This window comes from Puma concolor, chromosome C2 (assembly GCF_028749965.1).
Source record: "Puma concolor isolate L17-30 chromosome C2, mPumCon1.1.hap2, whole genome shotgun sequence".
Lineage (NCBI taxonomy): Eukaryota > Metazoa > Chordata > Mammalia > Carnivora > Felidae > Puma > Puma concolor.
In genome coordinates, this window is record NC_141675.1 from 83525786 (window position 1) to 83544100 (window position 18315).

Sequence of the window (18315 nt, forward strand, 5' to 3'; positions counted from 1 at the left end):
GAGAGACAGAGCATGAACTGGGGAGGGGCAGAGAGAGAGGGAGACACAGAATCGGAAGCAGGCTCCAGGCTCTGAGCCATCAGCCCAGAGCCTGACGCGGGGCTCGAACTCACGGACCCCGAGATCGTGACCTGAGCTGAAGTCAGATGCTTAACCGACTGCGCCACCCAGGTGCCCCTGTTATCGCCAATTTTTAACCACAGTTTGAAAATAATCTGACTTAGAAATTTACATCAAACAATGCTTATCTGTAATTGTTTTTATGCATGCAAGGCTCAGTTCAAACTACTCTAAATATATAAAGATACCAATCTTGTAGTAAATTTATAGAAAAGAGTAGAAAGAGGAGATTCAGACTATACCTTCTCTGCATGATGAAAAAATGCAACCCTCCCCCATTCCCACACAAATGCCTTTAAGCATTATGATAATTTGAGAAATTTTAGGTTGTTTTACAAGATTTTTCAAAATCATGTAAACCTCGAAGAGAATGAAATATCAACATTATTAAAATTCAAGTCAGTTATAACCGGTTAAATAACAAAAATGTTAACATTACAGGCACCATCTGAATAAGGTAAGATTTGTAGGAAAATCTGTCTCAACAGATTGTGACACAGCAGTGTTTCCTGAACTACTAAAGAAGGTGTTTCAGGAACAGAAGTTTCTAGCATTTGTGAGCTTCTTTTGTGTGGGAAAGTGATGCCTTCTAGAACTTTTATTTACTCAGTTTTACAAAAAGTATCATCTAATGCCATTAAAAAATTTTGGGGCTTCCTTCCAAAAAGGCACAATAAATAAAAACCAAGGAGGCAAAAGAATTATACACTGAAAACTACAAAACACTGCTGAAAGAAGTTAAGAAAGAACAAATAAATGGAAAGACATCTGTGTCATGGATTAGAAGATTTAATATCGCTAAAATGTCCATACTACACAAAACAACCTTCAGATTCAATGTAATCTCCATAAATCCCAATAGCATTTTTTTTTCAGAAATAGGAAAAAAAATCCTAATCTCACAGCATTCTAAACAGTCAAGACAATCTTGATTTAAAAAAAAAGCGGTGGATTCACACTTTCTGATTTTAAAATATATTACAAGCCTATAGTAATCAAAATAGTGTAGTACTAGCATAAAGACAGACATATATATGAATGAAACAAAATAGAGAGCTCAGGAATAAACTCTCACATACATAGTCCAGTGATCTCTGACAAGGGTGCTAAGACTACATAATGGGAAAAGGATAGTCTCTTCAACATATAGTGTTGGAAAAACTGCGTACCTATATACAAAAAAATAAATACATAAAATTGAACCCTTACATTATGCTATATATAAGAATTAACCCAAAATGGATTAAAAACCTAAATGTAATATTAAATTTGTAAAGTTCCTAGAAGAAAACACAGGAGAAAAGATTGATTTGGCAATGATTTATTGGGTATGAAACCAAACTCATAGGCAATAAAAGTAAAAATGGACAAGTGGGATTACATCAAAGTTACTGCACAACAAAGAAAGCAAAGTGAAAAAGTCACCTTCAGAATAGGAGAAAATATTTGCAAACCATGTATCTGATAAGAAGTTAATGTTCAGAATATATAAAGAACTCTCACAACTCAGCAGCCAAAAAACACATTTAAAAATGGGCAAAGGACTTAGGGGTGCGTGGGTGGCTCAGTCAGTTAAGTGACTTGGCTTGGGTCATGATCTTGTGGTTCATGAGTTCAAGTGCCACGTCAGGCTCTGTGCTCCCAAAAATAAACATTATTTTTTTTAAATGGGCAAAGGATTTAAAAAGACACTTCTCCAAAACTGGCCAACATGTATATGAAAAGTGCTTAACATCACTAATCCGAGGGAAATGCAAATCAAAACTACAGTGAGATATCACCTGGTATCTGTTAGGTTGACCACTACCAGAAAGAAAGAAAGAAAGAAAGAAAGAAAGAAAGAAAGAAAGAAAGAAAGAAAGAAAGAAAGAAAGAGAGGAAGTTAGAGGAAGAAAGAAAGGGAGGGAGGGAAGGAAGAGGAGACGGAAAGGGGGGCAGAGAGAGAGGGAGGGAAGGAGAAAAAAGGAGGGAGGGAGGAAAAATAAAAGTTAGCAAGGATATGGAAAAATTGAAACTTTTGTCCACTTGTTAGGAACGCAAAATGATGCAGCTGCTATGGGAGCCAGTATGGAGGCTTCTCAAACAATTAAAAAGGAAATCTTTTCAGATGCTACAACATGGATGAACCTTGAAGACATTACACTAAATGAAATAAGTTAATCACAAAAAGACAAGTATTATGTGATTCCACTTATATGAGGTATCTAAAGCAGTCAAACTCAGAAACTGAAAGTAGAGAGGTGTTTGCCAGAGACTGAGGGGAAGGGGAAAAGGGGAATTATTGATAATGGGTACAGAATTTCAGTTTTGCAAGTTGAAAAATTTCTAGAGGTCTGTTGCACAACAATGTGTGCACAGTTAACACGACTGTAACGTATACTTAAAAATGGTTAAGATGGTAAATTTTATGTTTTTACTATATTTTTTTTAAAAAAGTTTAAAAAGAGGAGGAAAAAAGCACGAGTTCAGACTATGTTGGCACCCACACTGCTCGAAATAGATGGCAATGATGAATAAAATATAAAAATGTAAGATCTAAATGACATAACCAGGTTCAAAGCAAGTTAAGTATCCCTATGGAATGTAGGAAGACACTAAGCAGTTTATAGCTGCAAAGCTCCATATCGTGAAGTTGGTGGTGTGCCTCTGATCAAGTCCATGGGAACAAAAGCCCTCTGTGGAGGATGGGGACCAAAGTATTATAAGAATGCTCAGAGAGATAAATGCGTTAATAACTTTCTATAAAAAGAACAGGTAGTAAAAATAGGAAGAAATCAATCAAGATCAGGTAGATATTACTTGGAAACCATTAGACAACCAAAAATGAAAAATACATAGTGATTGAAATCACAAATTAGATGGCATTAATTCTAGAGTAGGTAAATTTGAGTTTCTAACATAAGTCGTTTTGAGCATTATCAGCATCAAGATAGAGAAGTGAAATGTACATGGGTTAAGAGTTAAAATATCTCATAACTGAAGAAATATGCATCTTTTTATTAAAAGTGCATTCTGAATTTCTAACAAGTAAATTAAGATAGATTCACAACAAGATATTATAGTCGGATTTGCAGAACATGAAACATAAAGAGATTTTTTTTTCCTATATAGATTACCTACAAAGGAAAGAATATTAAACTGATGGCAAACTTCTCATATTCAACAATAGATATCAGAAACCAATGGAGTATAATTTTCAAAGTCCTGGGAAAAATACAGGTCTACTAGAATCCTATAACAATCTGAACTATAATTTATGATTGAAAGCAAAAAGAAGGCATGTTCATGGACACCAGGACAAAGCGAATTCACCACCTACATAGACCTCATATCCAAAACAAAGATTTCTTTGGGCCAAATTTGATACATACACAAAACCAAAAACTATATGCATAGAAATTATTTTAAAGATTGGTAAATTTAACTATTATCTGTAGAATAATAACTAATCATGCATATGATTTTATTTTAAAACTTCACTAATCAAATTGGCAAGAAGGGTGGTGGTGTTTACTAGGCAAGATGACATCCTAAGGTCAACCAGCTGTTTGGAATGCAGACAGAAACAAAAAAATATTGAGCATATATAATGAGTATATATAATCTTATATACTTATAAATGCATGTTAAAAAGTAAGGGTAAATCACTAAAGACAGAATCATAACCTACATTTACAAACTAGTGGAAGAATAAAAATAGAATAGAGAAAAAGTGTCAACACAAGGAAATAAAAAAAGAACACAGAAGCAAAAGAAAAAAATATGAACTACAATGGCAACAACAAATCCAGATGCATCAACAATCTCACTAAATGCACATGAATTAAATTCAGCTATCAAAACACAGATTTTTCAGAATGGATCTTTACATTTTAGCTCTATGCTACTTAGCAGTCACTCCATCTTAACCACTCTTTCCTGTCTCCTGGTGACAGGAAAAAATCAGAAGTCACAAGGGAATTAATTCCTAGTTTTAAAATGAACGCAAACCAGGTAAATGACACACCGCTGGGACTCTAAGTAGCTTCTTTAAGACCTGTTGGGTTTGGCTCCAGCCACACATCAGCCCCCTGTCCTTGCCACATACCAGATATGGCCCCTGTTGATGTGCCTAACTATACTGTTTAACATGAATGAAATAGGAAACGACTTAAAAAAAAAACAAAAAAACAAAAAAAACCCGCCAAATTTTATATACACCAAAACACCTCAAGAAAACTTGTGTTAATAACCTGCTTTTAACTCACCACCAGGCCCCTGGCTGTGCTGGTGCTATCCTGCTGAGGCATACCACATAGCTGAGCAGTACTGTGTTTGTGATGGAGCCTTGATGTTCAATTCTTTTTCAGGTCTGCCTACCCCAGGATCAGCTCTCTCTAGTCTTATAATGAAAGCCTCAGGCCTATGCCTACTGTTTAAAATTAAACACCAGGGTGCCTAGGTGGCTTAGTCAGTCAAGTGTCAGACTTCAGCTCAGGTCATGATTTTGTAGTTCATGAGTTCAAGCCCCCATCAGGCTCTGTGCTGACAGCTCAGAGCCTGGAGTCTGCTTTGGATTCTGCGTCTCCCTCTCTCTGCTCCTTCCCCCTCTCAAAAATAAGTAAACATTTAAAAAATTAAATTAAATCAGATTAATTGAATACCAACACTTACTCCTATTAGTTCTATCCAGAGAGAGGATGATTTTGAAAGTAGGAATCCTGATGATTTTTGTCAGCAATGGCATGCTTATAATTAAAGGAAAATTGTTCTCAGTAGCCTCTACCATAAAGGGAGAAATTAGATGATTCTTGGTATGAAGCAATAAAAGAAAAGGAAATTGAGTATGTGGTTACCCCAAATAGGTAACTCACCAGGTAATTATTGGCAGTCTAAGGCATTTACTCCTTTACAAAAAAGCACCTGCAGTAAAATTATCTAATCAGGAATTTCTTGAAACCCCTCCTATGGGCTCAAGACCTCTGTGCCTTACCCTTAATTCTGAGCAAGAATGATAAAAAGAATGCATTTCTGAACATGCTTCAGAGTATGCAGTTTACTTAACTCCTACTGAATATCCAGGCTCCTCTCAGGAACTTTGAGATTGCACCCAACAAGGGAGACCTCTTTACACTTGGATCCCCTACATACACACACACACACACGCACACACACACACACACACAGGCTCCTACACACTGTGCTCTGCCCACAGTACTGTTGTCAGACTTTCTGTGTTTTTCTTCTTCTAAAACCTTTGGAAATAAACTCTGGTCCAAAGATCTGAACTCCGTCTTTTTTGCATAACTGATAGTTTTGGCTCTTTGCTTGATGACTGGTTAAATCCCTAAAGTCAATACTATCCTAAGATTATCTCCATGTTTTAGTTTGTACTACAGTGAAACTTTTTTTTAAGTTTAACTAATTAGAATTACTCAAAACAACAAGCTTTTATATTTTTTGCTACTTTTAATTCTTATATTTAAAATATAAACTCATAATAACTGGACATTAAGAACTGTTAGAATTATGTCACATTAAAAATGAAAGATCATTTTTGTTTTAACCAAAAATGTGTTTACCTGTAAGTATTATATTGAGCAGAACTGTTGAAATAATATGTATGTACACATCTAGTATATGAATGCAAATTCAGATCTGAGTATGCTTGGTAATAAAACAGCAACTTTAAAAATCTTAATATGAATGGCAGATGTATTACTAAAAAACAAGCATAGTACAGCAGAGATTCATTCAACTGAATATGGAAAAAATTTTAAAAACAATTTAATATTTAATTTAGAATCTAGTAAGTAGAACTTCCATTTTCTTTTTTTTTTTTAAATTTTTTTTTTTCAACGTTTATTTATTTTTGGGACAGAGAGAGACAGAGCATGAACGGGGAAGGGGCAGAGAGAGAGGGAGACACAGAATCGGAAACAGGCTCCAGGCTCTGAGCCATCAGCCCAGAGCCTGATGCGGGGCTCGAACTCACGGACCGCGAGATCGTGACCTGGCTGAAGTCGGACGCTTAACCGACTGCGCCACCCAGGCGCCCCCAGAACTTCCATTTTCAAGGATATCTCTTCATGAACTTCAAATAGGCTATTTCCTTATGAGAGAACAGATATAGATATCTGTATCTATATCTATATCTATATCTATATCTATATCTATATCTATCTATTCAGTGCAGTCACATTTTCCCAATACATAAATTATTATCTTGAGAGTCAGACAGGCATTAGAGGAGAGTTAACTACTTTACAATATGTCAGTGCTCATAATGTAGTTACTGATACTACCTAATTTTGTCAGTTTTGGAAATAAAAGAGATGTTAAACAACCCAGTGTCCAACACCCTCACTTTAAAGGTCCAGAAATTAAGCCAAAGAGGGGGAGGTAACTTGTCCGAAGAGAAATAGTAACTGAAATATAAATAAAACTCAAATGTCCAGCCCCTAATCTAGACCTCATTCCATAAATTCACATCATCTTTGAAGTGATGAGTTATGCCAGGAATCTGATATATTAGGTACTGAAAAGATTTATTCAATATAAACAAAACACAACCTATTCTGAAAGTTTTTCTCCACAACAGGACACAAAAGACTCTCTGAAGACAAACTGAAGAATTTAACTGCATAAGCCATCCTCTGTGCTTACAGGAGAAGTAATAGGAGAAAGGAAAAAACGTCTTACCCCTTGAATTAAACAGAACGGTAAAATTCAAAAGATCAATTATCCTCTAGAAGTGGAAGCCAGACAAAGAGAATTTATATTGCATAGACAGTAACTAGGTCTTTCTCAACAGGGCATGATCCTTTGCATTGTAAATTATAAAATCTTAGTAAAATCCTGACATTGGGTCAGAAAATATAAAATGACTTCGACTTCTAATTTTGTTCCATAAAAGAATGGTTACTCCACTACCTGTCAACACCAGTTTGTGTGTGCACACAAGCACATGCACACGTACACTTTCCAAGGTACTTACTGAGCTATAGAGATAGCCTTCACCATTCATGGCCACATAGAGGCTGGCCTTCACCCCTTGGATGGCCACCACACGCAGGCCCACGGGAATTAGATTGAAGAGGGCTGAAGAGGAAAAAAGAAGACAGGAAAAAATCAGTGACCTTTTGAATAAATCATCCTGCCTCTTAAGAGGACTCTTTTGAGAATTCAAACCTATGAACTGAAATTAGTAGGGAGAGAGAGGGAGACTGAAGAGGTCTAAGGGTGGGGAGAGCAAGCTTCTTATCTTTGCACCACTTTTAATTACCTATGCGACCTCAGGTAAATCAAATAAACTCATCTGTAATAAAGGGGTAACATTAGAAGGTCTCAAAGGGCCCCACGTTTTTGCTTCACAAAATGAACACATACTCAAACAGTATAATATGATTTTTTCAAACAAGTAAATAATTTGAACCAAAACATTCTCAATAGTGGAAAACATAATTGCCGTCATATGTAATAATAAAATATGACCTTTAAAACCTATGCCAGCGCTTCTTGTTTTCAGATTTTTCCCTGTTGTCTTGAACATTGTCTTGAATACAGAAGATAAACATAAAAATCACTGACTCATTCTTAGCTACATTGGTAGAATGAGAGCATTTCTTTTTATAGTTCAATTATTTTACATGTAAATGTAGATATGTAAACAGATGTATCTCTAATTGATAGCTTAAGCTGTAATAGACATATATCTCAGAAAACACACACACACATGTATAAATACATGCACAAAACCACTAAAACCATTAAAAATTAACTTGTTAAACTGAATTCAGTATCCCGTGATGAAATGAGAACAGGTTTGTGGTCTTTAAATATTTTGGTTGTCCATCACTGAACAATCTATATGTCTACTTGGATAAGGTATTCAAATACCAGAAAGAAAAATAAGAAGATAATCTATTTTTCTTCCAACAATACATTTTGATGAATTACATCTTCCTAGCACTACTCTAGTTATTGTTCTGATTACAAAATGAGCATAAGCATTAACATTGTCCCTTCCCTGAAATAATTTGTAATACATAAGGGAAGAAAGTAATCATATAGTTAGGCACTACAGATGCAACATGGCTATGAACTAAATATCTCACAGCTTCATGAATAAAAGAATATATCTGTAGCTCACTTTAACATCCTAGTTTAGTTGGAAATTTTTATCCCTCTTTTCTACTGATAAAATTTCCATCAGTTCTGGTCATCTTCTTAGTGTTGAATTTAAGATGTATGTAAATCCAACCAAGGGCTACCTGGAATGACTGATTATTCTGGACTTTTCTCAATGTAGAATGGTAAGCTAACTAACCACACACACTCACACACACACACACACACACACACACACACACACACACACACACAGTTTGACTTCCAGTCAAATGTTCAGTTGATGGGTGTAGAGGATCAAGACTTAGACCACAGGTTACTACAGCAGGTTTCAATTCTTAGATGCTTGACATTGGACCAGTTCCTTTGCCTCTTTAAACCTGTTTCTTCATTTGTCATGACAGTTGAGACTAAATCTTAGAAGATGCTCAAGAATTATTAGCCAGCTCAATTTGAATATGAACTGTTTTTGTTCTTCACACTGTCCTTGTGCTACTGAAATAACTTAAGAAGTACAAGACCTTAAAGTCTACTTGGGGAGAGAAAGCTAAGACATATGGAATAATCTGATACAGTGTATAATTTATTTCTATAATTAAATATAATATATGCATTCTATATATATTTTCTATGTTACAGAAGTTCAGGAAAATGGAAGATCTGTGTGGCCTGAAATATTCAGGAAATGTTTCACATGGAATATGGAACCCAGGTTGACACAAAGAAAGGGCAGAATTTGAGTAAGTCAAGAACAGAAAAACATTTTGGGGGGACAAGCGGTTAGGTGATTCTGGCGGATAATGTATGTGTAGACCAGTAGATGGGAAGATTTGATTCATACTAGGGATAAGTGAGAATGAATACCACATAGATAAAGTAGGGATAAACATCCGAATGTCTGTCACTCTAATCTTAGATATCTAAACTTTGCCAAATGGAAAACAAGAAGTGTGACGCATAAAGATTCGAGCAGCAACAGATTACAAAAAAAGTGTGAGGTTTGCAGACAACATAGTTTCTTTTTTTTTTTTTTTTTTTTTTTTTTTTTTTTTTTATTTATATATGAAATTTATTGTCAAATTGGTTTCCATACAACACCCAGTGCTCATCCCAAAAGGTGCCCTCCTCAGTACCCATCACCCACCCTCTCCTCCCTCCCACCCCCCATCAACCCTTAGTTTGTTCTCAGTTCTCAACAGTCTCTTATGCTTTGGCTCTCTCCCACTCTAACCTCTTTTTTTTTTTTTTTTTTTGTTCCCCTCCCCCATGGGTTTCTCTTAAGTTTCTCAGGATCCACATAAGAGTGAAACCATATGGTATCTGTCTTTCTCTGTATGGCTTATTTCACTTAGCATCACACTCTCCAGTTCCATCCACGTTGCTACAAAAGGCCATATTTCATTTTTTCTCATTGCCACGTAGTACTCCATTGTGTATATAAACCACAATTTCTTTATCCATTCATCAGTTGATGGACATTTAGGCTCTTTCCATAATTTGGCTATTGTTGAGAGTGCTGCTATGAACATTGGGGTACAAGTGCCCCTATGCATCAGTACTCCTGTGTCCCTTGGATAAATTCCTAGCAGTGCTATTGCTGGGTCATAGGGTAGGTCTATTTTTAATTTTCTGAGGAACCTCCACACTGCTTTCCAGAGCGGCTGCACCAATTTGCATTCCCACCAACAGTGCAAGAGGGTTCCCGTTTCTCCACATCCTCTCCAGCATCTATAGTCTCCTGATTTGTTCATTTTGGCCACTCTGACTGGCGTGAGGTGATACCTGAGTGTGGTTTTGATTTGTATTTCCCTGATAAGGAGCGACGATGAACATCTTTTCATGTGCCTGTTGGCCATCCGGATGTCTTCTTTAGAGAAGTGTCTATTCATGTTTTCTGCCCATTTCTTCACTGGGTTATTTGCTTTTCGGGTGTGGAGTTTGGTGAGCTCTTTATATATTTTGGATACTAGCCCTTTGTCCGATATGTCATTTGCAAATATCTTTTCCCATTCCGTTGGTTGCCTTTTAGTTTTGTTGGTTGTTTCCTTTGCTGTGCAGAAGCTTTTTATCTTCATAAGGTCCCAGTAATTCACTTTTGCTTTTAATTCCCTTGCCTTTGGGGATGTGTCGAGGACAACATAGTTTCTAAAGTAACCACTCAGAAGCTACATGGCTTTGAGCCATTCATTTAACCTCTGCTTTATTTTCCTATCTGTAAAATGAACATAATAATTGTTACTGCAGAGTATTTATAGAAGAATCAAATGTACTATCAAATTCTTAAAAGTGTTTCATAAAGAGAGAGGTGTTCTCTCTATATAAGAGTTATTTGTCATTAATATATGTTTTCTGCTTGTCAAATAAGGTTACCTTAGGGCATGATGTAAAAACTGACATCATCTCACTGGTATCTATTGAGTTTATACTCAGAATTGTTTAATACTTTAAAAAATAATACTTCATTTTTGTGCAACTCTTAATCTTCAAAGTATTGATAAATTCATCACTGTATTTGACCCTCAACCATGAACACTATGGAGCATTTAGGACAGAATGATTATCCTAATTTTAGGAAGACAAATAGGTTCAATGTGGTAACCCAAGTGAAACTCTACCTGAACAAAGGTTTTCTGGCTCTCTCACATGTGTTTCCTCCTTCTTTATTTTTAAGTTTATTTTCTCCTAATATCCATTCTTGCCTTTTCACAAAGTCTAAGACTACTTAGCTACCTTTCCATACATATCATGCAGCTGGGTGTGGCTGTGGACTCAGTAATGGCCAAAGAGATGTTGGCAGAAGGGTCTCTGCATAGTTGAAGACTCTTTCCTTAAAGACAGCTTGTGGGGGGGCGCCTGGGTGGTTCAGTTGGTTGAGCATCTCATTCTTGATTTCTACTCAGGTCATGGTCTCGTGGTTCATGGGATTGAGCTCTGCATTGTGCTCCATGCTGACAGCATGAAGCCTGCTTGGGATTCTCTCCCTCCTTCTCTCTCTGCCCCTCCCTGACTCTCACACTTGCTCTCTCTCAAAACAAATAAACTTAAAAAAAAAAGATAGCTTATAAGTTTCCTTCGCCCTCTTCTCAACCATCTGCCTTACTGTTGTGTGGACTGGGATGGGGGTGTGGTGGCTGGATCATCTGAGGCCATGAAAACAAAGACTACCCCCCCCCGGGAGTGGTGGTAGGCAACCTGGAAAGAGTTGGGTCTCCGAGGACTTTGGGGAGCAATGGCACCAGTCCAGCAATTACCTAGGGTCTGGCTTTTATGGGAGAAAAATAAGGCCTTGTTATTTTAGTCTGTGTAATGTGGAGCCAACCGTAATCCTAACTGATAAAGGAAGCAGAGTGAATATGTAAGGTACCAACTAAAGGAAGGTATTTATACATTGTAAATAAATGCAACTACTGGAAAATATTAAGTTCAGTGAAAATTCTTATGAGAAAGAACAATGAAAACCAACATTGTGCAAAACATCTTTCTCACCTAAAGATTTCTCAGGACAAATGCTAAGAATATTGATCCATCTAACTGAAACAGTCATAACAAAGCAACTAGAAAGCTTTTCATACCTGAGGACAGTGTGAAAATTACTAAAGCCAGGCAGGGACAAAAGCAAGAAACTGTGAAAGTTCTATGCAAACCAGAAAGTGATAATGGCTTTTCAATGGTATGCTTTGGGAGATTTAGCAAGTCTATAAAAAAATCAGTAAACATTTTGGAATTAAATTTTTAGTGGTAAAAGCTAAAAACTACTCTCTTTGGGAAGGTCTGCATCTGCCTCCTAAAATCTTGAAAAGTGGCAAATGACTTACTCTTATCTATTATTTATCTTCATTGTAGTGCACAGGCTGTAACTCACAGGAGCCCTCTGCTACTCACAAGAATTCCTCCCGTGTCTCCAGTCTTCCTCTCCACCCTCGAAGCTACAGCCCTAACTCATAGGAACTGGGCCACACCATTGTTCCAGTCCCTGGAATCTACTCATGCCATTTTCCTGCTTACAACCTCTAGGTACTCTACACTGACTACAGATGGATCCAAAGTTTCTACTCTGATCCTCAGCACCCTTTGCAATATGGCTTCAAATGGCATTTCCAGTTTATCACCTGCTACTCACGCATTCCATTCACCAAAACCATCTTTATAGAGTTTCCCCGTTTCCCAAGTCCCCCCTTGATCTTTAAGTAGGTTAAATTTTCTTTTCTTTCCTTTTCTTCTCTCTTTTTGAAAATCTGTCTTTACTATTCAACTGCACCATAAGTTTTACCCAAACCCTTGAGATGGCTGTTTCCTTTTCCATAATTGTGTAATTCATCAGTATATCTTTATAATAGCATTTCAGACATGGCATTATAGCCATTTGTTTACACATCTGTCTCCATCCCTAAAATGGAAGACTTTTCAGGGTAGGTCTCTGCAATTTCTACCCCAGTTATATGTACATATCTTACATTCATCAAATGTTATTGATTATAAGGGTCATGAAAAGACACATTTCCAGAATTTATGGTCTTCTTATTGGAATAAAAGTGCTTTTTCTTTTTTTTCTTAAGATCAACATATTTTTAATATCAAAAAGAAATTAAAAACTTAAAACATCTCAGCCTGAAGATCAAAATTATATATAGTCACACATTTCTGCTACATGGCATCATTTCCTCTAATATATTTACTTACTGCTTCTAGTAATTTGATCTTCCTCTTCCTACTCTTTAGCCCCATGTTTCTGCTTACTTCATTCTCTCTGCTTGGAATGCTGCTCTCCCCATATCTTCACACTGAACCTCCTGACATGCTTGACATGACACACCAAATACCAAGTGCTTTCTCTCACTCCTAAGCTGCCCTAGTCCTGAATCTAGACTGTTTTCACCACAATTTATAATTTTCTTCCTTAAAAAATATGTTTCTGTCCTAACCACAACTAGAATGTAAGCTCCCAAAACAAATATCACATCTAAACCACACCTGTATAATACAGAGAGTAGAGAGTGGGAGAGGAAGAAAAAAGAGACAGAAACAGAAGAGAGAGAAAGACACACACACACACACACACACACACACACACACACAGAGAATAAACAGGGTAACATATATCCTATTTATATTCAAGATCCCAGTAAACATTTGCCGAAGACTATAATTATAAGCCAAAGAAAGCACAAGCATCGAATATGATATTCAAACATCTTCTCAATTTTGTCCTTTCCAAAAGGAGTATCTCATTCTAAACCTTTATGTAAATCTGACTCTTATATTTTGAAAACTGAAATAATGGAGTTGGTATTCTTGGGATCCATAACAAACCCAATTACTGAACCACATGGAAAAAGTATATGAAAAAGGTAATGAAGGGAAAGGATAGTTTCTTCAAAAAATGGTGCTGGGGAAACTAGACTTCCATATCCAAAAGAATGAAGTTGGACTTATATTTTATATTACACACAAAAATAACTCAAAATTGATTAAAAGTCCAAACATAAAGCATGAAACTATAAAACTCCTAGAAGAGAATATAGGGGAAAATGTTGACATTAGTCTTGGCAGTGATTTCTTTCATATTAACACCAGAAGCATAGGCCAAAAAGAGCAAAAATAGACAAGTGGGACTACATCAAACTAAAAACCTTCTGCAAAGCAAAGGAAGCAATTCACTGAGTTAAAAGGTAACCTGAAAAATGGGGGGAAAAACCATATCTGCAAAACATATAACTAATAAAGAGTTAATGACTTACATATATAAGTATCTTCTACAATTCAACAGCAAAAATCCAAATAACTCAATTTAAAAATGGTCAAAAGACTTGAACAGACATATTTCCAAAGACAATATATAAATGACCAATAGGTACATGAAAAATGTTCAGCATCACTAATCATCAGGGAATGCAAATCAAAACACAATGAAATACCATCTCATACCTGTTCAAATGACTAGTATTTCTTTTACATTTTTTCAGTTTATTGATTTATTTTTGAGAGAGAGAGAGAGAGAGAGAGAGAGAGAGAGAGAGAATGAGCAGGGGAGAGGCAGATAGAGGGAGAGAGAGAATCCCAAGCAGGCTCCATGCCACCAGCATAGAGCCTGATGCAGGGCTTGAACTCACGAACTGTGAGATCATGACCTGAGCTGAAGTCAAGAGTTGGATGTTTAACTGACTGACCTACCCAAGAGCCCCTCAAATGACCATGAATAAACAAACAAATAGATAAATAAATAAACAGTGTTGACAAGGATGTGGAGAAATTGGAAGTGTGTACCACCAGTGGAATGTACAATGGTGTGGCCAATATAGAAACAGTACGGAGATTCCTCAAAAAATTAAATGCAGAAGAACCACCATATAATGTAGTAATCCCACTCCTGGGATATATGGAGAAAGCTGAAATCAGGATCTCGAGAACATATATGCCCTTCCATGTTCATTGCAGCATTATTCACAATATTCAAGATATAGAAACAACTTATATGTCCATGTATGGAAAAGTGGATGAAGAAAATGTGATATATATATATATATATATATATATCCATATCCATATATATATATAGATAGATAGATATAGATATAGATATGGATATATATGGAATACATATATATGGAAACATTTATTCTTCAGCATTTAAAAAAAGAAAATTTTGTCATATGTAATAACATGAATGAATATGGAGGACACCGTGCTAAGTGAAACAAGCCAGTCCTAGCATCATTCCACTGCATTATTCTACTTACATGATGTATCTAAAATAATCAAATTCCTAAGAGCAGAGTAGAATGGTGGCTGCTAGGAGCTAGAGGGAGGGGTGAACAGGTAGCTATTTTTCAAAGGATATAACATGTCAGTTATGCAAGATGAATAAGTTATAAAGATCTGCTCTACAGCATGGTGCCTATAGTTAGCAATATTATAGTGTGCACTTTAAAAGTATGTCAAGAGACTATATCTCATATTAAGTGTTTCTTTTAAAAAAGAAAAAAAGAAGTAAAGGGGCATGAGGAAAATTTTGGAACTGATGGGTATGTTTATTACCTTGATTATAGTGATAGTTTCATGAATGTGTGCATGTATCAAAACTTAACAAATTGTATATATTAAATATGTATAGGGTTTTTTTTTTGTATGTCAAATATACTTCAATAAAGCTGTTGTTTAAAAACGTAATGAGGGAAAATGGTAAAACAAAACAAAACCCTAGTAGATGAATTGTATTGATACATTCAATTCTTCACTTTTCCTCACATTTATATGCTTTTCCATATAAATTTGCAATGCTCTAAAAGGATGTTCTGCCCTATCTCTTGACACTGGGCTCAGTCGTGTGACTTGCTTTCTCCAATAGGTTGTTAGCAAATGCAAGCAGAGTCTGAAAAAGAGCTCATCCCCGCCCCCTCCATTTATTCATTTCTCCTCTGTCCCTGCATTGAGAAGAATATGCACAGACTAACCCACTGATCCCAAGAAGGGGATATAAAATACTTAGAACATAACAAAGTGGCCTCAGTAATCCAGCCAAGGCAATTCTGGATTAACCAACAGATAGCTGACCCCCAGATATGTAACCAAGACAAGATCAACAGAACTGGCTTGTGGACCACCTCAGACACATGAGACATAAACATTGCTATTGCATGCAGTTGAGGCTATGTGATTGTTGAATATGTAGCATTATTATAATAATGTATAAATGACTGGCAAAAGTTATTTACTTGGGGAAGTAGGTAATGGATTTGAATTGCCCTGATATCATACAACAAAAAAATTCTCATATTTGACAATACTTAACATGTACATGAAATGACCAATTATGAGCTATGTAGCTAAAATAGACTTTTATAAATTAAAAGAAAATAATCAAGGATAATTTTTGATTAATCATGCTACAGGAAAGACTGAATTATTTTTTTTCAGGAAATACATTATGAAATTCTTGCCATACAAAAAGATGTCCAAAGATTCTGCATACAAAATAATGGAAAAGAAATTAATAGACTTGCATCCACCAAGTAATTAATTAAAATATTTTATTATTTCCCTAGATTTTATCATCTTTGTGATAGCTTTCAGTTTTTTTAAATTTAATCCTTTGTGATTTATTTTCTCAACCTACTCACTTTTGTATCCAATTTTAATTTCATCATGCTATATTTATTTTTTTCTGAGAGAATGCCTCAAATCGTATAAGTTTTAAGACCTACATGATTTCAATCAGTATCAGGTTGAAATTTAAGTGTCAGGAGAGAATGAAAGAAAAGTAACACATGAGGTAGGAAAAACTAAAGAGAGTATATTCATGGAATATCTAATTTTTTTTTCAGGCATCATGCTAGGCATTCTGACATGCAAAATGTCACTTTTAAAATAAGTATCTCACTAGTTGGCTTTACTTCAGTGTATAAAAAGTCCTAACTTCTTTTTTGGGTACCAAGTGAATACAGAAGGGAATGAAAATTGCCATCCTAAACTTTAGGGTAAGATTCCATAGCTATAGTCAGTTGAACTCTCATATGGTATCTTGTAAGTATCTCTATAATGTCTCTGATTCAAAAAAATATGTATTCTTTCTATAAATATTTATTGAGCACTTAGTATATGCCACATGTTAGGCTTGGGATGGGAAAATAGTGATGTGGCCAACAGATGTGGTCCCTAGGGGATAAACCTTCACTTGTAATTCTTCCTGACATTCCTACTATTCTGGGTACAATTTGAAGGCCCTGGAAATTGTTATTATCCTTGTTGCCTAGATGTAGCATCCTGGTCTCACAAGCCGCTCTTCAATATTTGCCAAATAAATAAATGAATCAGCAATGGTTTCTCTTTAAGTTTGCTTATTCATAGCTTTTCTTGGTCATATTTCCAGAATTAAGCATGCAAGAAAAAATTGATAGTATTTATCACACATAGAATATATTCAAATACGGAATCTAAAGGGAAAGCCAGAAGATTTACATGGCACAGGGTTTGAGTGGACAGAAGTATAGGATGTGTAAGGCTGAAGTGTGTGTGAAGGGTGATGCAGGTTTTAGAAGGACTGAAGAAGAAATGAGGAGTTTGGGAAATCTGTTATAATCAAGATATCAGACATCTTGTAAAATTACACTGGAACTAAAAAAAGTACCTTGCCAAAGTGCTATGTTCTTAGTCAACTTCATTTCTACCTGTGTGTTATCCACACAAATTTTTCCAATGGCAAAAAGGTGGCAATAATGCAAAATACATCAGAAAACACTGTGACAGCAATGAAAATGCAAGAAGAAAGAGAAGAAGAGGAAGAGAGGAAAAGAAAAAGTTAAGGAGGGAGAAAAAAGCTCCTTACAAATTCTTCTTTACAACAGGTAAATCCAGTATCTTCCCAAGCAACTTCTAAGGACAGACTCCTTATTGCTTTTAATAATGAACAGGTATAAAAGAGTACAGTCATGTTTTCAAGTTCTGGGTTGAATGTGCAGAATGGGCAAAGCAAAAAATGCATTTTATGACCCACTAAAATGCCAAGTTAAATTTGTAGTGGAAGATGCTGAGCGAGAATAGAGATATTTGGGTTTATAACCTGTGTACTCTCCATATCAGATTGTCTTGAAAATTATCATTTCCCTCTCATCAAAATGTTCTCAATAAAGATACTTTGTCAGAGTGTGAATAATATATCCTACAAAAATTTTAACCTAAAATTAAGTTGGTTCCAGGTTATTTTTCTTCATAACCCTATATATAATCTCTGTAATAGCATTTGTAATTATAGTATTTATGATAATATTTGTAGGTTATACTCAATTGGTTTTTCATTAGTCATGAAAATAATGTGTACTTCTGGCTTTTATCATTTATTAAGGTCAATTCCTCCCCCCCCCTTCATTTTCAATAGGAAAATGACCTTACAGAATAGTCAACAAACTAGAAGATAGACAGTCTTGGCTCCTAACTCCTCCAACACAAACGTGGTCGTATAAACTAGGGTACAACGGAGTATTCATTCAGGCAAATTAATTGCTCCCTTATCCTAATTCCACAGCATTACATAACACGTATCACACTGCTTTTTCATATTTATTTGTTTGCCTGAATTTCCCTGCAAATAAG

General features: G+C 35.7%; 1 protein-coding gene across 4 annotated transcripts in view; it reads right to left on the minus strand.

The window, feature by feature from the left end:
- Positions 1 to 18315, minus strand: part of FGF12 (fibroblast growth factor 12) — a 564772-nt gene that overhangs the window by 181507 nt on the left and 364950 nt on the right. For all 4 annotated transcript variants that reach the window (XM_086675007.1, XM_086675006.1, XM_086675008.1 and 1 more), the window contains one exon: positions 7097 to 7200. In XM_086675007.1, coding sequence (XP_086531133.1) covers positions 7097 to 7200 — 104 coding nt within the window. The remainder of the gene's footprint in view (positions 1 to 7096; positions 7201 to 18315) is intronic.